This window comes from Phodopus roborovskii, unplaced genomic scaffold (genome assembly GCF_943737965.1).
Source record: "Phodopus roborovskii unplaced genomic scaffold, PHOROB, whole genome shotgun sequence".
Lineage (NCBI taxonomy): Eukaryota > Metazoa > Chordata > Mammalia > Rodentia > Cricetidae > Phodopus > Phodopus roborovskii.
In genome coordinates this window covers 50,574,560-50,597,558 of record NW_026126407.1, presented here as the reverse complement: position 1 = coordinate 50,597,558, position 22,999 = coordinate 50,574,560, and the positions used below count along the sequence as shown (strand labels likewise).

The window sequence follows — 22,999 nt, the reverse complement described above, 5'->3', positions numbered from 1 at the left end:
CTTTTGCCTTAGCTTGCTTTTTGTTTTCTTTTCACTTTATTGAGGCAAAATCTACATAACATGTTTTGCCTATTTGAGGTTTGGGAGTCAGTGGTTTTTAACATTATGGACTGGTGCAACCATTACCATAAGTCAGTTTCTAAACACTTTCACCCCTTTCCCGGAGCCCTGTCCTGCCCTGCCCTCAGGCAGACACTAATCTCCTTTCTGTATACATTTGTCTTTGTTGGTCTTTTCATTGGAATTCACTGATTGAACACACACTGTGTGTCTTTTTTCTTTGTTACTATGTGCTAACATACCACACCTCTCACATTGTTTCCCCAAACCTAAAAAATTTTGCTGAAATGTCTTGATCAGAGTAAATAAGATTATTTGATATGAATCCTCTAAAGAGAATTACTTGCTGCCTTTCCAGTGCCTTTCCAGTGCTTCACATCCCTATACTGGAAGGCTCAGCTCTGTGTGTGCTTCTGAGAATAAAGTACTCAATGCCAAATCTAGGGTTCAGTTTGTAAATGATGAAGATAATGCTTGTTCTGACTCTGTCTCTCTCTCTCTCTCCCCCTCTTCCCCTCTTCCCCTCCCTCCCCCACACCCCATTCACATACTATGTTGGAGCCCATGTATTTTCTAAGACCTATACAAGCATTATAGTCATTTCTTTAATTTTCATTTTCCCTCATTTTAATTTCTGCCCTTGCTTTAGTTCCTATTCTTAAGCTGCAATTGTCTCACAAGTAGATCAGAGATCCCTAACACTTCTGTCTGGCTTGTTTCATATGTGTCTTATAGGTATGTGACAGGACACATCTGGGCCTGTCCCCCAAGTGAAGGAGATGACTACATTTTTCATTGCCACCCCCCTGATCAGAAAATCCCCAAACCCAAACGACTACAGGAGTGGTACAAGAAGATGTTGGACAAGGCATTTGCAGAGAGGATCATTAATGACTATAAGGTACTCCTGTTGGAGAAAGGTGTTGGATTTGTTGCAGCTGATTAACATGTTTTGTGTATTTTCCTCTGGCACTCATGTGCTTTATGACTATGATCAATTACAAGAAATAGAAACCAGAACCTAAAGCATCTGATGAAACTGCAGAGACAGCTGTTCAATTGGTCAGAGCAGTGGGCCTTTCAGTCAGTTGATACCTGGTTTGTGTGTGAGATCCCCAATAGCACACGGGGCTTTCACCTCACCTCTGTTCTTCTTCCTCCTAGGACATCTTCAAACAAGCAAATGAAGACAGGCTCACGAGTGCCAAGGAATTGCCCTATTTTGAGGGAGATTTCTGGCCTAATGTGTTGGAAGAAAGCATCAAGGAACTAGAACAAGAAGAAGAAGAGAGGAAAAAAGAAGAAAGTACTGCTGCTAGTGAAACCCCTGAGGTACTGCTCCCACTAGAGCTGTGTCACAGAGTGGCAGGCCTGAAAGTATACATTTGCTGTTGGGTTCTTTCTGTGGATGTTCACATGCACACACATGGGGGGTCGCCATCAATAGCAATAAGCAGGTGTAGGGTCTCTATATAAGAGATATTCCCTATGGGGCCTGGTGGTTAGACCTGGGGAGTAGAGGGAAGATGGTGCTTTGTCAGAGCTAGGACAGTACATGGAGATGGATGGAACTTCTCCGGGAATCTGAAGTTCCAGGCCTTGTAGTGTGCATTGTGGCAACTACTCATTTTGTGTTTTTTGTTTGTTTTGTTTTTGCTCTCAATCTGTACACTGTTTATTATCCCTGTGTTCCAGGGAGTGCAGAGTAAACTAAACAAGACCTTGTCCCTGCCCCAAGTGGTGTTTTTATACTAGGAGAAACAGGAAGTACCTGGATAGATGTATGATGTGTTTTCAGGTGGTGGGGCAACTCTGAGAAGAAAGGAGTTTAAGGTAAAGAAGACAGCAGGAGGTCTGAGGGTTGCTTTGGAAACAGTGACATAGGAACCGGGAATCCCACTTGAGTTACAGGGGATGGAGTCTTCCAGGACAAGGAGGAAATAAATATGTTGTGCTGAAGATCACAAGGCACCGTGTGATTGCCAGGTAGAACTGGCAATGGCATATATTGGTTGTAGTTATAGGCTTGCTCGATGTGTGCAGTGACTTCTGTGGAGAGTGTTTGTGACATGTGGGAAATCATGAGTTAAGGTTGTCTTGTGTGAAGGTGGAACTCACTTTGGTGAGGGAGAAGCAAAGAGTGGGCTACAGTGCTCCGAAGGAAGTGGTCGAGATTGGGCCACAATGGGGCTAGATAGAGGTGCTGGCAGCATGTGGTGACTCCTGAAGCCTTGCATCAGCCTCCATGCTCAGTGCACACATAATTTGTTGAATGGTTACAATGTGCCAAGCACTGTGCAAGTTGAGCTATGTCTCAAAAAGATGGCCTTAGTAGAGAAAATGCAGACCAGGGTGAAACAGAAGCTTGTGTCCTGGTGGTTCCCAAAAATTCCCCAATTGTCTCTATTGTCTGACTTTTTCTCACTGGAACCTCTAGAAGTTGGTCCATCCTTTGACCTTCTCAGGAACTGGCTGGTCCTCAGCAAGGTTCAATTTCTTACCTCCCTTCAAAACAGTTATGTCCCATGAAAACTGGAGAAGGGGGGCCATATTCAAAGTGGCTGGCTCAGAGTACATTGCAGTGGAGACCAAGTGACCAGGAGGCCACTGGGCAAGCCAGGCCCTAGAGCAAAGGGGGCCTGACCAAAACCATTTGTCTGGGCTTATAAAGGACAGCAGTGGTGGCATCATTTGAGGAAGTGGAATGTGGGCCAGCTGTGAGTCACTGGTGCACAGCACAGCAGTACTATGGGACAAGGATGTTTTCTTGGTCAGATCTGATTAGCGTTTCTATGTTGTATTCTAAATGGGTAACACCCCAAGTACTTTTCATAGTAGGGTCATTGGAGCACTTGAATTGGGGAGTGTATCCCTTTTAGACCTCAGCCAAGTAGTAATGAAAAGTAGAAACAGGTTTCAAGGCAAACTTGGTTATGTTCTACCTAGGGCAAGTGTTGAGTGGAACCTGGAAAGTCAGTTGGGTTTGCATGTTCTGGTGCTGCCCACCATTTGAAACTTCCCTGAGTCTTGAAAATGCATACAGGTGAACAGGCCTTCCCAAAGCAAAGAAGCAGTTACTGAGTGTATAGGATGGAACAACATGGCACTCCTGTCTAGGGAATTATGAGGAGTAGAAAGAAAACTTCCTCTTAGAATCTAAGTTTCTGAATTAACATCCTGAAGAAGTAACAGGGCATATAGGCGCCGGTCAGGCTTGGAGGATTCCATTCTTTTATCCCCTCTGGTGGCAGCATGTAGCCCAGGTGCATATGGGGTTTCTGGAGCCCCCACAGCCTAGGAAATGGATGTTGTTGTGACAGTTTTGTATGTGGTTACAGGGTAGTCAAGGTGACAGCAAGAATGCCAAGAAAAAGAACAATAAGAAGACCAACAAAAACAAAAGCAGCATTAGCCGCGCCAACAAGAAGAAGCCCAGCATGCCCAATGTGTCCAACGACCTGTCCCAGAAGCTGTATGCCACCATGGAGAAACATAAGGAGGTAGTGGCATAGCCTTGTGCAAGGTTCTGGGCATATGCAGAACCCAGAGGAACAGAAGGCACCTATACAAATCTTTGATAGAAGGGGGGCTACCTCTGTAGAAGGTGGGACAGTAGTTTGTTAATATATTGTTCTGCTTGTCATCAGTTATGCTCCATCCCAGGAAACCGTGGCCTCAAGCAGGTCCTGGGTATGGCTAGCCTCCTATTACACTGGAAGATGTGGCCCAGCACTTGGCACATGCTATCTTTCTGTGGTATTAATGCATCTCCTCCTTTCAGGTCTTCTTTGTGATTCATCTGCATGCTGGGCCTGTTATCAGCACTCAACCCCCCATTGTGGACCCTGACCCCCTGCTCAGCTGTGACCTCATGGATGGTCGTGATGCCTTTCTCACCCTGGCCAGAGACAAGCACTGGGAGTTCTCTTCCTTACGCCGCTCCAAATGGTCCACTCTGTGCATGCTGGTTGAACTGCACACACAGGGCCAGGACCGCTTTGTCTACACCTGCAACGAGTGCAAACACCATGTAGAGACACGCTGGCACTGCACTGTATGTGAGGTAAGCCCCGCCACCTCCCTCCTGACCTTCCCACATAGGTAGTATTCCAGCATTGTCCTCTGCAGTATTGGAATGGATGCAGGTGCTGACATCTGTGCACAACGTTGTTTGTACTATCCCAGCATGGGCAACCTGGCGTGAGTGGCACCCTTGTTGTCCTCTTGTCTGCCACAGCTACAGGCCATGTGCTGAGGCAGCCTGACTGTAGAAAGACACTCTGAGACACTTTGCTTCTACAGGGATCCTGGTGTATTTATCTCTTCCTAGCCATGCTAAGGGATTAGGGACACCTCTTGGCCCTACTTGCAGGTTGGCACCTTTGATCAGGTCCAATTGCATGATCACAGCACGTGATTAGAAGACTTGGTGGTCATATAAACCACTAGCAGGCCCACTGTATTCTGCCCCGTGGGTAGCTTGTTTTCAGCCATGTAGAGCTTGTCTTTGGCAGGACAAAGGCTGCCTAGCCCTTCCTTCCTTGCTTTCTCCAGGCTTCTCTGTCCTGAGTATAGGATTTTATGTCTGCTTTCTTTGAGCACAATTTCTAGACCCAATTTTGTGTGTGGATATGGGTGTATGTCTGTATGGAAACTATGTATGTGTACAGAGGCCAGAGTCAAATTGCTCTGTTACTCTTTACTTCATTTCCTTAGAAAAGATCTGTCGCAGAACCTGAGCTAGGCTGCTGACCAGCAAGCCCCAGCAGTCCTCTTACCTCCTTCCTGTCTTGCACTGCAGTTACAAGCCCTGGATTTTTGTGTGAATGCTGAGGATCCCAGACTCGGGTTCTCATATTTGACCATCCAATCCTCTTACCCACTGACCTATCTTCCAAGCCCCCATCCTTCCTCAGATTTAATGCTTCCTTTTTAGTTTCTAAATTCAAGTATCTCTGAGGCATTTGGACTTGTGTGGGGGAAGGATCATTTGATTCCTTCCAGGGATAGTGTCTCACATCCTCTGGTAGTACTTGGACGAAATGGTCATGGTATTCTTAGTTCTTGCTGTTAAGTCTCAAGGTAAGGTCTTGATGCTTTTTACAAAGCACATGAAACAAAGAAGGAGGGGGACCATTAATAACTGCTCAAGTCTTGAGCCTATACTATGCCCCATGCCCAAGGGTGTCTGCTCATGCTGGGCCTATGCTGATGCTGGTCTGTCCCTTTTGCTTCTCTTCAGGACTACGACCTTTGTATCAATTGCTACAACACAAAGAGCCACACCCATAAAATGGTGAAGTGGGGCCTGGGCCTAGACGATGAGGGCAGCAGTCAAGGTGAGCCACAGTCCAAGAGCCCCCAGGAGTCCCGGCGTCTCAGCATCCAACGCTGCATCCAGTCCCTGGTTCATGCATGCCAGTGTCGCAATGCCAACTGCTCTCTACCATCTTGCCAGAAGATGAAACGAGTAGTGCAGCACACCAAGGGTTGTAAGCGCAAGACTAATGGAGGATGCCCCGTATGCAAGCAGCTCATTGCTCTTTGCTGCTACCACGCCAAACACTGCCAAGAAAATAAATGCCCTGTGCCCTTCTGCCTCAACATCAAACACAAGCTCCGCCAGCAGCAGATCCAGCATCGCCTGCAGCAGGCCCAGCTCATGCGCCGGCGAATGGCCACCATGAACACCCGCAATGTGCCTCAGCAGAGTTTGCCTTCTCCTACCTCAGCACCACCTGGGACCCCCACACAGCAGCCCAGCACACCCCAAACACCACAGCCCCCTGCCCAGCCTCAGCCTTCACCAGCTGGCTTCCCTAATGTAGCCCGGACTCAGCCCCCCACAATAGTGTCTGCTGGGAAGCCTACCAACCAGGTGCCAGCTCCCCCACCTCCTGCCCAGCCCCCACCTGCGGCAGTAGAAGCAGCAAGGCAAATTGAACGTGAAGCCCAGCAGCAGCAGCACCTGTACCGAGCAAATATCAACAATGGCATGCCCCCAGGGCGTGCAGGTATGGGAACCCCAGGGAGCCAGATGGCCCCTGTGGGACTGAATGTGCCCCGTCCCAACCAAGTCAGTGGGCCTGTCATGTCTAGCATGCCACCTGGGCAGTGGCAGCAGGCACCCATCCCTCAGCAGCAGCCGATGCCAGGCATGCCCAGGCCTGTAATGTCTATGCAGGCCCAGGCAGCCGTGGCTGGGCCACGGATGCCCAATGTCCAGCCACCAAGGAGCATCTCGCCAAGTGCCCTGCAAGACCTGCTTCGGACCCTGAAGTCACCCAGCTCCCCTCAGCAGCAGCAGCAGGTGCTGAACATCCTCAAATCCAACCCACAGCTAATGGCAGCTTTCATTAAACAGCGCACAGCCAAGTATGTGGCCAACCAGCCTGGCATGCAACCCCAGCCTGGACTTCAGTCCCAGCCTGGTATGCAGCCCCAGCCCGGTATGCACCAGCAGCCCAGCCTGCAGAACCTGAATGCAATGCAAGCTGGTGTGCCACGGCCTGGTGTGCCCCCACAGCAACAGACAATGGGAGGCCTGAACCCCCAGGGACAGGCTCTGAACATCATGAACCCTGGACACAACCCCAACATGGCAAACATGAATCCACAATACCGAGAAATGGTTAGGAGACAGCTGCTACAGCACCAACAGCAGCAGCAGCAACAACAGCAACAACAACAGCAACAACAAAGCAGTGCCAGCATGGCTGGGGGCATGGCGGGACATGGCCAATTCCAGCAGCCACAAGGACCTGGAGGCTACGCCCCAGCCATGCAGCAGCAGCGTATGCAACAGCACCTCCCCATCCAGGGTAGCTCCATGGGCCAGATGGCTGCTCCAATGGGACAACTGGGCCAAATGGGGCAGCCTGGGCTGGGGGCAGACAGCACCCCCAACATTCAGCAGGCCCTGCAGCAGCGGATTCTGCAGCAGCAGCAGATGAAGCAGCAGATTGGGTCCCCAGGCCAGCCGAACCCCATGAGCCCCCAGCAGCACATGCTCTCAGGACAGCCACAGGCCTCGCATCTCCCCGGCCAGCAGATCGCCACTTCCCTTAGTAACCAGGTGCGGTCTCCAGCCCCTGTCCAGTCTCCTCGGCCCCAATCCCAGCCTCCACATTCCAGCCCATCACCACGGATACAGCCCCAGCCTTCACCACACCATGTCTCCCCCCAGACTGGTTCCCCCCACCCCGGACTCGCAGTCACCATGGCCAGCTCCATGGATCAGGGACACCTGGGGAACCCTGAACAGAGTGCAATGCTCCCCCAGCTGAATACCCCCAACAGGAGCGCACTGTCCAGTGAACTGTCCCTGGTTGGTGATACCACGGGAGACACACTAGAAAAATTTGTGGAGGGTTTGTAGCATTATGAGAGCATTGGGTGTTTGGTTTATTGTTTTGGGAATTTTATTTTATTATTTTTGGGGGTTTTTTTGTTTTTGGTTTTTTTTTGTTTTGTTTTGTTTTTTTTTTTTTTTTGTTTTGTTTTTTTGTTTTGTTTTGTTTTTCCCCCTCCCCTTTCATGTTCTTGGACTTTTTGTACTGAAAATCCAGGCGTCTGGGCTCTTTTTATTATGCCTAGATGGACTGTGACTCCCAAGCATGGAAGGGTGGATTGATGTCTAAAGAAACAATACAAAGAATATATTTTTTTGTTAAAAACCAGTTGATTTAAATATCTGGTCAGTCTCTCTCTCTCTCTCTGCTTTTTCTCTTTTTTTTTTTTTTTTTTTGGTTTTTGGGGGTGGGGGTGTTTGGATTCTTTTTGTCGTCATTGCTGGTGATTCATGCCTTTTTTAATGGGAAAAACAAGTTCATTATATTCATATTTTTTATTTGTATTTTCAAGACTTAAACATTTATGTTTAAAAGTGAAAAGAAAAATAATACTCAGAAACTGGTTCCAGAAATAATGCATCTTATAATGTGTCCCGATAACGAGCTGATGTTGCGGGAAGATTTTTTTCTATAGTGAACTCTGTGGGCATCTCCAAGTATTACCCCTGGACGATAGGAATTGACTCCGGCGTGCACACATGTACACACCCACACACATTTATCTATACATGCTGGCTTAAGCCAACCTCTTGTCTTGCAGATGTAGAAATTGTTGCTTTGTTTCTCTGATAAAACTGGTTTTAGACAAAAATAGGGATGATCACTCTCTTAGACCATGCTAATGTTAATAGAGAAGAAGCATTCTTTTCTTTCTTCTATGTGAAACTTGAAATGAGGAAAAGCAATTCTAGTGTAAATCATGCAAGCGCTATAATTACTATAAATAAGAAAATTCAAGAAGATTCAATCACTGTATAGAATGGTAACGTACCAACTCATTTCTTATATCATATTGTTAAATAAACTGTGTGCAACAGACAAAAAGGGTGGTCCTTCTTGAATTCATGTACATGGTATTAACACTTAGTGTTCGGGGGTTTTTTTTGTTATGAAAATGCTGTTTTCAACATTGTATTTGGACTATGCATGTGTTTTTTTCCCCATTGTATATAAAGTATCGCTTAAAATTGATATAAATTACTGAAGTTTTTAACATGTATTCTGTTCTTTAAGATCCCTGTAAGAATGTTTAAGGTTTTTATTTATTTATATATATTTTTGGAGTCTGTTCTTTGTAAGACATGGTTCTGATTGTTTGCTCAGAGTGGAGAGGTCGGGGCTGCAGTCATAGCTGCAGTGTGGGTGGCAGCTGGGAAGTGTCCCAGGCTCGTGGCCACCGATGGGTGGTGAGGAGCCCCTGTGCAGAGTGAGGAGGCAGCTCAGCATCGCCTTCGTAGTCGGTACTCACAGGTGAATGTCACCCATGCCAGGAGGGACAGTCACCACTGGGTGAGAAACAGCACTTTGCCTCCAGCCCACTCTTTGTCCTCCTTGTTGGCCAGCTGCCCCTGTGGGGAGGGCTCCTCCCCCCTTTTCAGATAGCCCCCCTTTCTCTACCCAGATCCCACAATCAATGCAAAGGGTGCTCCAGGGACTTGAGGTGGTTCCTGACCTCCCCTCCCCAAAAGTCCATCAGGGAGGTTACCACCATCAACCTGCCCCATGTGGCCTCATTAGGGTTTTGCAAGCCTTGTGCCACCCTGGGGGCTGCTACTTCATGGTCTTACCCACTCATGAAGTCCAGTTACAGGTGCCCTTCCTGAGCAGGGGATGGTAGCTCCTGAATACTATAAATGTCACATCTAAGAGGAAGGCCACTGACGGGAACTAAAACCCTAGCCTACTGCTCCCAGGGAACTTTTTTTTTTTTTTTAAATACCTGTCTTCCAACAAAAAGTGAACTACATGGGGGTGGGGGCAGCTAAATTTAGAAATCATGACCCAAATAGCCTTCCTTTTGGCCTTTGAGTTCACAGACATATTTTCAAAATTCTTGATACTTGGAAATCTAAATTTGAGGAAGCCTTTCAAGATTAGAGTTTTGAATGTAGAATTTTGAATCTTGGATTTTAATACTGTGGATAAGACCAGGTAAGGAATAGACCATCATCTAACATCCCCAACTAAGCCCTGCCCCAAGTCCTCCAGAGGTGATGCTCTGTCCTTGCCCAGCTTGATGGGTCCTTGTACATTCTAGGCTCTCTTCAGAATTCCTTTGCTGCCAATTGGGAAGCCCCAAGCTGTGTGTTCAAACAAGAGGAGGAACTGGGGCCTCAGAAGAGCTGCTCAGCCCCACTCCGAAGGTGGCACTTGGCAATGTGCAGCCTTTTCATGTGGGCAATGGGGACATCCTTTTCAGTTATCCTGAAGTTCAAAGCTATGTACCAACCTTCTTGGAGTCTGCATCCTGTACAGTTGTCTATCTGGATGTCGAAGGATGTGGCTGAGGGTGTGGGCTGTGAACAATATCCCTAAGTTTGTCCTAAGGGAATCTCTGTAAGAGCTGGAGTGCCCAGACACTGTGTCTCATGCTGTATACTTAAGAGGAGAAGAAAAAAAAAAAAGTCCTATATTTGTGATCAAAAAGAGGGAACTTGAAATGTGCTGGTGTTTATAATAAAAGCTGGTAAAACTGCTTGGATTCAAAGGTGGTTCCGATTGGCTAATGATCCCCTTAGCCCTATTTGTTCAGCTGCTGATCACTAAACAGCTGAAGCTGTCTGGTGTCAACCCTGCATGCATTTGAGGCTCTTAGAAACTCAAGTCTTTAAGAACTGGATATTAGGTCCACAGGTTGTTTTGCACTATTGGGGTGAAGACATGTAACTTCCTTTTGATTTCTGTTAGATGGGACCAGTTGGGCATGGTAACCCATGCCTTTAACCCAGAAGAGCTGGAGCTGGAAGAATCTGGAAGACTTCAAACCCTAAGATCCACATAGGGAATTAAAGAACAGCTAGGGCTATGCAGTGAGAGACCCGTCTCAAAGGGGGGGAGGGGGCAAAGGTTGCATTTGAGTCAACATTAAGTTTTAGTGCTCCATGACAAAAAGTTTCTCATTAAAGTGATTTGTGTTGGTAGCCACTGTGATGCCAGGAAATACAATACAGGATAGTGTATTGGGAAGCAGTTTTGTGTCCAGACACTGTAGCCTGGAGAATGTAGGAATAAATCTGCCCATCTGGGACAGATGATACACAAGAGCCTGGTGGGTATTGGGCCTTTTGTTCATGTTTAATTCTGTTCTGAATAGTAGGTGCAAGGTGCAGAAACCAAACTAAAAAGTAGACCCTCAAGGAGTTTTGGTGAATGGGTCTGCAGCTGATCTAAATTGCCTAAAACAGTGCTTTCATTGTGCTCCCATCGGTTTACAGAGGATTTGTTAGAAATCTTTTTTCACTTTTCAGAGGGAGTCAGGTGAGCCTAGTATCCACAGAATTGAGCCCCTTGGTGCACCACACTCTGTCCATTCTACAAAATTCCTACTGGAGGCTTGAAAATGAGATGGCCATTAAGGCCTTTCATCTTGTATTCCGTGCCTCCTGTCACAAGGAAACCTGCAGGCTGACATTTTCAATACATGTAGGTTAACTGAAATGCAGGTAAAAGGGTCCTTGGGGAAGAATGATATGGAGAGTTCCAAGCTTGAGTGAGAATATGAACACAAGGTCCTTGAAAGTCTGCTGTGTGCAAAGGGGGACCAAAGAATTGTTCTGACATCTCATGGGTATTTTCTGTTGCCAGAATTCTTATCTCTGATAATGCCTAGAATACCTCATCTTGGTACAGATATGAGCCACTAAGACAAGAAAACTTCCCATGCTCCTTCCTGGTATGGGCATTAAAAGAAGTTACTAAAAGTCCCAAAGCTGGGAAGTGGAACCAGGCAGGACAAGGGGCAATTGTCAAGAGGTCTGAAGTGGACCACTGTTAGGCAACCACTGTAGTTTGGGCTAGAGTGTACAGAAGGCCCTCAAAGTTTGTGGGAAGTCATTTCCTGTTGTTCCTGGCCCTTGGTAGGTACATAGGTCCAAACTTTGGTTTCCTGGGAACAGACAGGAGGGTCTAGGGTTGGTTTACCTGGAATGTAGGTGGTTTACTATTGACAGAACCTACATCTGCATCCTTAACCAAAGCCCAGCTTTCCCTTTCTTTGGCAAATGTCACTTCATCTTTCTAAACGTTCAGCCAGATCCATAGATCATTCTGTCAGCTCTGACAAGAAGATTTCAAAATGGAGAGTTACAGCTCCTCGTTAGTATATGGTTAGTATCCCCGCCTGTCAAAATGGAGAAGTAAAGGAATGAAACATGAGGCATCTCCATTCCTCTAGGAGTCATATCCAGGAAAGATATTCTGTGTGGTGACATGACCGGGACTGAGGCAGGGGAGGGGAGGTGATGTCTGTGGGGGCAGAGGCACAGGCGAGAAACCAATTGGAAGGATCGAGGAAAGGACATGGTAGGACTCTAATGAGGAAGGGTGGGGTTGGTTGTGAAGGATATGCCCCTCCCCCCCCCGAGGTACAGAACTGGCTGGGGAGAGAGGATAGGCGTTAGGCATCCAGGTGCCCAATGAAATGTGTTTTCCTCCTTACCTTACATTTTTAAACAGGGCCTTTTCACTGAAATTGGGGCTAACAGATTTAGGTAGATGAGTATCAACTCATCCCGAGGATTCTTTCTCTTCTTTCTCCCTAGCACTGAGATTACAGACACATATTGCCCTGTCATTTTCCTTCGGACGTCAGGGGATCAAGTACTTATAGACTTAGTCATCTCTGGCCTCACAGAACTGCCCATTTTTCTATTTTCCATCTATAAAGTCAGAATGTAGGAACTATCCTTGACACATTTGACCTAGAAGCATTACTGAACATGCCCTCTGTCAACATTTCAAGTCCATCCGGGGTCCATGAGGTAATTGCACCTGACCTTCTGTTTTGTTTTGTTTTGCAGCACCATTTATACATCTTAAACTGTTTTTGTGTGGAGTGTTCCTGCAGTTGGGATTGGTGTCTGGTAGCAAGCTAAGCAACCACATTAACATTTTTGTAAAATGTGACATAGCGAAATATATTCAGCAAGTGAGAACCTGTCACGAAGGAGCCATCTGGGCCTTACTCTGAGATTAGGACCAAAACAAGCAATCTGTTTTTACAAAGTGGCTAGAGAGTTTGAATCAGCCTTTAGAGACCAGGTTTATGGCAGAATCCCCAAACAAACTTCCAGGAGGGAGAAAGTTGCAATAAACGGGTAAGTCCAATTTCTGGAGGTGTTGGTTACTGAGTTCACGTTTTTGGTGACTGTCAAACCTAAAATCTCTTTGTCGCTGTAGCTGTTGGCATTGCTATAGGAGACTATTTCAGTGACCCAAACAGAAACACATTGGTGGGTAGGTCCGCTAGTCCACACTACAGCCTGGATCTCTAGAATGAGGTGCTCCCGCCTAGGCGCAGCCGCGGCTCCGGGGACACAATCCCGACACACTCCACGACCTTGTCACTGACATCCGAGGTCTAAAAGTCCGGTCCTCAGGCCCGGGCGCTGGGGTTTCTCCGTTAGTGTTCCCGCTCAGGCAGAGCCTTGGGCAGCCCAGGCCCGTCGCTTGCCATGACATCACTGCGCCGCTCCCGTGGAAGGCCCTCCTCGCCACTCTTTGCTGTTCGTGGCTCTTGGGACAGAGGCATGGCGCGCGAGCTGCGGGCTGTGCTACTGTGGGGTCGCGGGCTGCAGACTACACTGCGTGCTCCCGCGCTGGCGGGCGTCCGGCGAGGTGAGAGCAGCGCAGGAGCGCACAGGCGGCGTCTGAGGCCTTACAGTCTCTTGACTGGTGGGAGGCCGCACAGCACCAGGGCTGCCACGTTGGGCCGGGAGCAGGGAAGTGCGGTCGCTTCCAGGGAGACGGATCGCGGGCACCTCCTGCGTGGTCTGGTCAGTCCCTGGCTTTCCTGATTTGCGGCCTCCTGCGCTTGGGTTCACTCGTTCGTTGCACGCAGCTGTGCACACGCTCAAGCCCTGGGGTAGAAACGGTGAACAAAACCAGTGGTCACCCCGGACTACAGGAAGCCAGTGAACTCGAGTGGTTGGTCCCTGAATCCCTAGGGCCTGGAATTAAAAGATAATAAGGAATGGAGAGAGAAGGGGGCCTTAATCTGTCCTTTCCGACCCCGCACTCAACAGTGAAGACGTTACGGTTACATACACATAAGCTATATGTATTTACAGCTATTTTTTTTCTACATATAAAGGGCCCAAGGCAAGTATGAATTCTGCTAAAGAATATTCTTCAAAGTTTCCAGCATTCCTTACACAACTTTTCATATTAGCATACACCGGTACATTGAATTTTGGAGCTCTGTAGTGCTTATTCTCCACTAAATGCTCTGTTGAACACGAAAATTGTTACATCGTGGTAAAAGTTGAGTGAGTGGTTATATATTCAGGAACATATATTCAGTTTCAGAATTGATGTTTCAGAGTACCTGTTTGTTTGCTAGCTGATTTTGCCAAACCGCATCTCGATTATTTTAGAGATGGGGTTAGGGCTCCACTATGTTCTGGCTGGTATGGAGCTTGCTACATAGACACACAGAGATCCCCTCTGCCTCCCAGAGTGGTGGGATTATTGGCATGCGCCACAGTGCCTAGTGCTCAAAATGCTTTTTGTCTATGTATATGTCCTCTAATAGTAAAACTTTCTATTCCATAGTGTCTTCTCCAACATTTGAGTATGTCTTAAAAACAAAACAAAAAACCCCAAAACAGTGCCCTAAGGACCATCGTGTAACTCACTGTCATAGAGTTTGTGCTTGGCCTGCATAGGCCCTGAACTAGTCCCTATCACCACCAAGAATACTAAAAAGAACTTACTGTAGAAGACACCTGTGATTTGTATCTGCATGGGTGCTAGTGAAAGACTGTTTTTACTAGAAGATACAGTTGACTGGTATCTGTGATTTCTTCTTTGTATGTTGCATCATGCTCTGCAAACACCTTCACAGCCTTGTTCACAAGGCTTCTAGAGTCTCTTGAAAGCTTATCTGCAAAATGTGGTGTTCCATTTCATGGGCTTGATTACCTTTCACTTTCTGGCTTCCTGTGGTGGCACTAATTCTCCCTGGGTCTCAGGTGGAGAAAAATATGTATATAATGTATATATAGTATACATTTTCTATTAGCATTTTAGTGACTTCATTAAAGCTCTGATTTCAGTCTATTTCCGTATTGTGTTGGCTTCTTTGAAGTATCAGCCCTCTAGAGTCCACTGCTGTTGGTTGGCTGGTTGCATGCTTGGCTGGTTGATTGTTTCTCCAATGTTCCTGAATTCTGTCATTAGTGATTCTAAGTTCACAGTTGTCATCTATAATAAATGTGTCATGGTAAGATATAGTTTGGCCAGGCAGGAAGTAGCACTCCATGTAAACTAACTCTCACTTGTGTCATAGAAATGTTCCAGTTGAGATTTGTAGTTCCAGGTCAACAGCCAGCATATCTCACAACTTGAAACACTGTTCCCCTCCATATGCCGTTATGAAACAGCTCCAGTAAGAACAGTGGCAGATCTATAGGAAAGGTGGGCGGCCTTTGTCAAGTAGAAGCCCATACATAGCTTGTGTGTTCTCTCTTCTAGCTCACTTGAGTGGCTCCTGTGGTCAATTGACTTTTTCCGCCTTGAAAGCTGGGCTAAACAACCTCTGCAGGGTGTCCTATATCCCTGGATCAAAAACTGCTTCTGTTGGAACTCAGTGACTAATGGGTTTATTGTCTTAGGCTGGAGAAAAATCTGCTTTTGTAATAGATGTTTTGGCTTATAAGAATTTGATACCAGGAAATAAAAGCTAGTCCCTGTTGTAATTTAGTGAGATAAATTACATGTTAACAAATTAGTAGAAGGAATCCCCAAACCAGCACACAACAATAATTTTAAATGAGCACCATAGAAGATGAGTGGTGAGCTCATAGGGAGAGGCCACCCTGAGCAGTGGGCAAACGGAGCCCTGAGAGGATGACAGAGGAGGCCTTGAGCCCAGTCTTGAAGCAGTTCATGTGGAAAGAGGGATGTGGTTGCAGCTGGGACAAGCATTGTGGACACCAGCTGTGAGTGTGTCTTTGCGTACATACATGTCAGCAATGTCACAGGCACATTATCAGTGCTATTCAGAGCTCTAAGCTACCCAGTACTTTAACAGGAGACTGTGGCCTGCCTTTGAGGTTTGTGGCTTTTCCTTTAGGGGGTGGGGGAAATGTAAAGACTGATAATGTACAGATAATGTGTTTAGTATCTTGTTCAGACACTATATTGAATCATTGGTTTATTCTTCAAGTCACAGAAAGTTCAGCTCACCTGGAATCAAATCTGGATTGCCCTCCCACTCCCCCATTTTTTTTTTTTTTTTTTTTTTTTTGAGAAAAAACTTCTTAATGGGTATGTTTTACAAAATACACTGTCGTACAATGCTGCCTGTATTGGCTGTAATTCTGAGCCAGAAGTCTGCACACTCCTTTGCAGCTGGACATGTGGTGACAGAACTTTCCATCTTATCTATATTGTTCACTGTGTCCTCTGCTTTTACCTCCAAAATAAAGACATACCCCATCTCTTCTACCATATGTCTTTTGCCGTCAAATCGCCACAGCTAGAGGGACCTTTTTCTTAGTTCTGGGTTGTCTTAACTGGGCATAGCCATGTCACCCACACTAGCAGTAGGAAGTCTGTTCAGTTGTCTGTTGGTTCCTTCACAGAGATGATGAACAGATTTTTGGCTCAGTTATAGGGTTAGTCTATAACCGTCATGGTGGGGAGCATGGTGCCAGGCGGGCATGGCTCTGGAGCAATAGCTGAGTGCACATCTCATCTACAGGCTGTGAACAGAGAAAACTTGTTTTTTTGTTTTTGTTTTCTTGTTTTGGGACTGTTTCCCTAGTATAGTCCAGGCTGGCCTCAAACTTAGGGTCCTTCTGTGTTAGCTCTCCAAATATTAATATTACAGCCATGTGCCATTCAAATTATTATTTGTTATTGTTGTATGTGCAGAGGTCAGACAGAGAGAGTGGTTTTCTCCCATGTTAAGTGGGTTGCAGGGGTCAAAATCGGGTCACCAGGCTTGTGTGGTAAACATACCCATTAAAGCCATCTTGCCAGCCCACTCAGATGTTTTTTGAGACAGGGCCTCATGAGGCTCAGGCTGTTCCTTGAACTCTTGATCCTATATTCCTGATGTTGGTTGTATCTCCTCTGTCTTCTATAAACTGTCATCTCTGAGTTCCCCTCAGTCTATCTAGACTGCAACCCTTGGGAGGAATTCCAGCCAGGAGTTTTCTGGGATGTCTATTTAGGGATTATCTAAGGTTTTCTTAAGATTAGATGAAGATGCAATTTTAGCAAAAAGATAGGAGAGGAAGGATTGCATTGTGATGTTGGCAGGTCTTCTGATGTGAAAGTCACTTAATTAAAGAAGATCTGCCTTTTCCCCTACAGTTAAAATTACTGACTTTCTCTTTTAAATCAGCAAATGGTTTTTCAGGATGCACAAATATTGTGTAGTTGTTTGTTGACATCTGTCAGTAATTTCTATCTGCCACAATATCAGATATGAGTGATTTTTCTATTGTTCCATGACAGTTTTCCTATAAAAAGGGGGTTGTCTTTTCTCCCCTGTACATCAAAGTATGGATTACTATTTGCTAGACTGAAGTCTGTAGTAGTTATTGTTACCATTTTACCTCAGATTATACTGTCACCTCAGATCATCCCGGGTTTTACCACTGAGAATACCTTTGGGTTGGACATGTTGTCCTGACTCACTCCACATTGCTGAGCTCTTCATCAATGTCTGGCACCACAGAGTTCCAGGGACTCCTGTGTGTCCAGCACACGGGTGAACTTTTTCCTTTTGTTGGGGGATGACAGAGTGATTCCAGTTTGCCCAGATCCAGTGTATTTCTAAGAAAATGGCTTTTAGGAGTGACTGCTACACATTTTAAGAAGGCCCTAGCCTGATGGTGCTTGTTGCTCCCAGGGTGTTATCAGTTAGAAAATGCATATGGAGGTGGGGTGCCCTTGTACAGGTGCACACACTTCATTGTTGGGATCTATCTCATGGGCGTGTGGTACCTTCACTCCAGGGCAGTGCTGCCCGTCCTAGCCCTTCCCACTTCCTGCTGCCAGTTTTGAGAGCCCAGACTCATTCACAGTGTGTTAGTGTGCTTGACCTCAGTCTGTTCCCAGGACACTTGCAGACTTGACAACTGGGGCTGGAGAATATCTGAGCACATGTGTGCAGTCCTAGTGGAGGTCAGCTTTGTAGCCTGCAGTAAAAAATGACATTTTCTGGTTAAAGCCCTTACACATTATGGTCATTTTCAAAAACTTTTTTAAAAATCATACTGGAAAACTAACTACTTGTAAACTCATATCACAGTCACCAAGTCTACTCATAGCAGGGACACTACATTTCCTCTAACTGTTGTGGGAGACGGGTCGTTTTTTCCCCCCATATCCCTTATGCTCACTCACATGGCCTGTACCCTGAGTGACAGATGATATACCTTGCATGTCTTTGACATTAACTTTGACAATGTTCTTCAATATTGTGGTCTTCCTATTTGTAGCCTATAACAGTGAGGTTCTTACTCACTGTTAGAGCATCACATCTCTATAGAGATTCTTCAGAGAAGATTCAACAGGTGGGCTTCTGTTTTCCCAATTTAGGGCTTCTATTGCTATGAAGAGACACCATGACCACAGCAGCTCTTATAAAGGAAAACTTTTACTTGGGTCTGGCTTAAAGTTCAGAGGTTTAGTCCATTATCGTCATGGCAGGCAGACTTGGTGCTGAAGAGGGAGCTAAGAGTTCTACATCTGGATCAACAGGCCATGGGAAGAGAGTGAGGCACATTAGGCTTGGCTTGAGCTTCTGAGACCTCAAAGCCCATCCCCAGTGATCACCTCCTCCCACAAAACCACACCCCCAATGGTGCTAGCCTCTAGGAGCCTGTGGGGCTGTTTCCATTGAAACCACCATGCCCAGTGAAGTTCACATGCACAGCCACACAAATCACTGCAGTCATCTTCCAGTGAGGTGTGAGGCTCCTTGGCTGGTGCTTTACAGTGTCTATTGGCTTAGTAGCTTGTTCATGTTACTGTGGCTCAAGGATACACACACACCAAAAAAAAAAAAAAAAAAAAAAGAGAGAGAGAGAGGAGAGAGAGAGAAGGAGAGAGAGATGTTTCAGCAGTTAAGAATGTTTACTGCTCTTGCAAAGGACCTGAGTTCAGTTCCTAGTACACCTACCTGTAACTCCACCTCCAGCCTCCAGGGGCATCTGATATTTTTGTTTGGCCTCTGTGCACATACACTCAAGTGCACATAACTCACACACAGATGTTGAGAGCACAGAGGTCCTTGTGCTTACAGATAGCACTAGAGAAACTCAGAATGTTAAACATGTGTGGTTGTGTTTCCTGTTTTTCCAGCTAGAAGGCTGGGAATGGAGGTGGTTGATAGCCCTGGGGTCTGCACTGTCTGTAGGGCCAGGTCATGCCAAGCTCCCACAAGCAGGACCAGAGGTGGCTAATAGCCCAAGGGGCCTCCATACTGTCTGTGTGACGGGCCACACCAGATCCTCTCCAGGCCCTAAGTTAATGTGTAGCCTGTCTCTAGAACACCTCTCCATGGAAGAGGTGACATGTACTTTGAGAATTATGCCTCCTTGTGTACAGGGGGTTGTGTTTCAGCAGGAAATTTTTTTCCAAATTGTACTGATTTAAATATGTCTACAGTAGCCTGCCCAGTGTCAGACTCTATAAGTTTGAAACAGCACAAGCTTCTGAGTTGTATTGAACTAGATTTCCTTCTTGCCCCTCATGGATCCTTACTTTGCCAGCCATGGTGTTTCAGAGACCACACACACACACAGACACACACACACTCATTATTTAAAATAATAAAAAAAATTACATTTGTGAGTATGTGTGGACATTTGTGTGCCATATCACACATGTGAAGAGTCAGAGGACAACTTCCAGGAGTTGGTTCTCTCTTTCCACTGTATAGGTTCTGGGGACTGAATTCAGGTCATGGGGCTTGGTCACAAGCATCTTTACCCACTGAGCCATCTTACTGGCTCTACTCATTTCTGTATATTTTTAATTCCTTTCCTGTATTATAAGTTAAGGGTGCGTCCAGATGTTCACAGACTTTCTTGAGGACTGACTGGGACCCTGAAATGTTTACTTGTTGTGTGTCTACTAAGCAATGCCAATGTTCTGCCTGCTGGCTCTTGGGGCCGCTGAGAGGTGTAGGCTAGGTCCATGGCTCTGCCTGAAGTACAGCATTGGCTAGGTTTTTGTGACCATGAAGGCTCAGGATGACCCCACCAAGTGGAGGCCCCTCACACCTAGTTCTGTGCCAGAGGTTTCAGGATCCACCAGGCTTGCCAGGAAGTTATGAAAGTAATTCTGAGTTCTCTCCTGACTAAACAGACCAACCAGGTGCCTTTTGGTAAAATGCCTTTGACAGCATGTGAGGGAAGGCAGCTGTGAGGGAAGGCAGCTGAGACTACCTGCTCCAGCAGCTGTGCCTTCATCCTCATAAGCAGGTTGGGCTTAGACCCACTTTGACCTCCAGTAGACAGGCACAGTGTGGGTGAGCTAGGACATCTGCCTTCAAATAGTCATTCCCATCCATTTCACAATTTTTCTTTTCAGGAAAGCCGGTTCTGCACCTTCAGAAGACCACAGTCCAGATTAAGGGCCCCACACAAAGCCTGGCATCAAGGATCTCTGCAGGACAGTTGTACAGCACACAGGCAGCTGAGGACAAAAAGGAGGAGGCCCTGCACTCCATCATCAGCAGCACTGAGACTGTGCAGGGTAAGCCTAGAGACTTAGGTCTTCCAGGTGTCCACCATCCCTGCCACTCCCAGCTTTCAACTGCTGTTGCTTGCCCCCTCTGGTGGTCACCTGAAGAAGCTGCCAACTGGAGATTAAGGACACATCTGGTAGTAATCACTGAAAGGGAATACTGCCCCAGGTAATGCAGGACAGGTAGGTTATTTTCAGGCCCAAGTGCCATCTCCAGGGCTTTGGATGGAAACAAGGGCAGAACTATTGATGTTGACAAGTGAGGCTTTCGTATAGTTGTGCTTTTTGAGTAATTTATTAGTGTACATTTTTGGGAAAATATACTATAGAACCCAGTAGTTAAGGCTAGGCTAGCATGAGTCTCCCAACCACACACTCTGGGAACTCGGCCTCCACAGTTTACCAGAGCCTTACATAGTTTCCACATAGTCTTTATCCTGAGAGAGTGCTTAAGTGTCCGTTTCTCTCAGATATTCCTCTATGTTTAAAAGTCAGAACCCTAAACATTCCTCCAAAAGGTACATAGTAGCACATTGTTCTACAAAAATGGAAATGCAGTTTTATTGGTTGTGTCTATCATTCATTACCAGGTTCTGTCTCCAAACATGAGTTCCAGGCAGAGACAAAGAAACTTTTAGACATTGTGGCTCGTTCCCTGTACTCAGAAAAAGAGGTAAGATATGTGTACGTCACTCCTCAAGCTAGTCTGGGGTCTGGCAAAGTTGCTTTCATGCTATTCTAGGAAAGTGCCAAATCTAAATCTTATACTTGCTGTCAAAAGGTACAAGGCGTGGGCTGAGGACAGGCGCCACCCTGGATCCACTAAAGAGAGGAGTTCTTACAGAGTCTGTTTTACAGAGCAGCTTTGGGAGTTAATTAAATTTTGATGATAATTTTTAAGTCTCCCAAATACTGGCATAGGTGTCCACTTGGATCTGATTCTATGGAACTGTTGCTATGTTTTGAAGCCCTGTGTTTGCCTACTTCTGCTGTACTTGCAGGCCTATATCTGGGTATTATAGACTAGAGAGGGCTATGGAAAAACTTTGTTTGTTTTTCATTTTTACAAACTGCTCCATGTTATTCTTTGCTTTTTCTTTTCTTGTTTTCTTTTTTCTTTTTGATTTTTTTCGAGGCAGGATTTCTCTGTAGCTTTGGAACTGTTCTGGAACTCACTCCGTAGACCATGCTGGCCTCCAACTCACAGAGATCTGCCTGTTTCTGTCCCCCAAGTGCTGGGATTAAAGGCGTGTGCCGCCACCACCCAGCTTAGAACTTAATTTTTTGTTTCTAAGACAGGGCATCATGTGTTGTTTCATAGCTAAGAATGATCTTGCGCTTAATTTTTTTCTTGCATTTATTTATTTTGTGTGTACATGCCCAATATAGTATTCATGAAGTGGCCAGTGGATTCATTCCTTTTACTGTGTGGGTCCTGGGATCATACTCAAATCATCAGGCTTAGCAGAAAGTGCCTTTACCTACTTAGCTATCTTGCTGGTCTGACCCGGAACTTTTTTTTAATACAATCTAGGGCCATCATTTGTTTTTGCTCTTTAAGCCTGGCCTGGAATGTCCATCAGGACCTCAAATACTCAGAGCTACTGGCTTTTGAACAAAGGAGGAGGGGCAGGGTTGGGAGCTCAGGGAGTTCTACAGGCCCTGGGAGCTCAGGTTCCTCCTGTTAGTCTTTACTTGTCTGGGTGTAGTAGGCTGGCACTTCAGTTCAACCTAGGTGCCTTTCTCTTTGACCATTTTCCATCAACCATGTCAGGAAGCTGCCTCAGCTCTCAGAATGCTTAACTTGTTTAGTGTGCAGACGAGTTCTCTTGACTGCAAGCATACCCTTAACCTGTTTACAACAATGCCAACAGCATGCTAGGTGACATTGTAGAACTCTAGTTTTGGCGCAGTAAACCTTTATGGGGCATTCCTTTTTGAACAGTGGTTACCCCATGTTGTCTACAGTAGCACCCATCTTGTACACTTGCATGTGTGTGGCCAAAGGAACAGTCTGTGTTCTCTGAGAGGCCTGGGGAACAGGTGCTTCTTTTCCTTTGTGTTTGCCGTTTGGAAAAAATCCCTGGAAGACGGCAGCCCTCCCATCCTTGAACTTTGCTTCCCCCACATCCAGCTCTGAATGTTAGCATTACAATTGTGTCCCTGCATTTAATTTTTAGAGGTTCTTTTTCAGGAGATTAACGTTCATTTTTGGGTGCTGAGAATCAAAGCTTGTAGTCTAGTGCTGCGGGGGAGTAAGAAAAGGATTATGAGTTTGAGGTCAGCCTGGGCTACGCAGAGACTGTCTCAAAAACTGACAACAACAAAAACAAAATCCATATAGGAGTGACAAGACTTAGAAAAGTCAAGAAAATTGCTACCAGTGGCGGGTGGTTGTACATGCCTATAGTTCTAGCACTCTGGAGGCTGAGGCATGAGAATGAAAAAAAAGAAAACCCTGAAAGGGGAAACTATTGCTTGCTCAGTGCTATTGATGCTAAGGTTCTGAAGTAGATTGGCACCCATTTTACAGAATTAAAGGGTCGTCAGGACGCACTCTTGTTGGTCTCATGTTATCCACTTCCTGGTCTCCTATTTGCTCTGTGAGGAATCAGGGCACTTTGACACCTTGAGGGGATTTCTTGGCTTTGACCTCCTTT

The 22,999-nt window shown here is 46.1% G+C and overlaps 2 protein-coding genes across 3 annotated transcripts in view; both read left to right on the top strand.

Annotated features, from left to right (window-relative positions):
• The window catches only part of Crebbp (CREB binding protein), a 121,391-nt gene extending 113,857 nt beyond the window's left edge, over positions 1-7,534 (top strand). Inside the window, exons 26-30 of one of the 2 annotated variants that reach the window (XM_051181314.1) lie at positions 796-961; positions 1,225-1,392; positions 3,399-3,560; positions 3,842-4,123; positions 5,303-7,534. In XM_051181314.1, coding sequence (XP_051037271.1) covers positions 796-961; positions 1,225-1,392; positions 3,399-3,560; positions 3,842-4,123; positions 5,303-7,438 — 2,914 coding nt within the window. In that variant the 3' untranslated portion in view covers positions 7,439-7,534. The remainder of the gene's footprint in view (positions 1-795; positions 962-1,224; positions 1,393-3,398; positions 3,561-3,841; positions 4,124-5,302) is intronic. The other variant, XM_051181313.1, reaches the window with a different exon arrangement.
• Positions 7,535-13,109: 5,575 nt separating this feature from the next.
• Trap1 (TNF receptor associated protein 1) overlaps positions 13,110-22,999 on the top strand; it is a 28,727-nt gene continuing 18,837 nt past the window's right edge. The window contains exons 1-3 of the mRNA XM_051181311.1: positions 13,110-13,247; positions 20,184-20,348; positions 20,930-21,012. Coding sequence (XP_051037268.1) covers positions 13,160-13,247; positions 20,184-20,348; positions 20,930-21,012 — 336 coding nt within the window. The 5' untranslated portion in view covers positions 13,110-13,159. The remainder of the gene's footprint in view (positions 13,248-20,183; positions 20,349-20,929; positions 21,013-22,999) is intronic.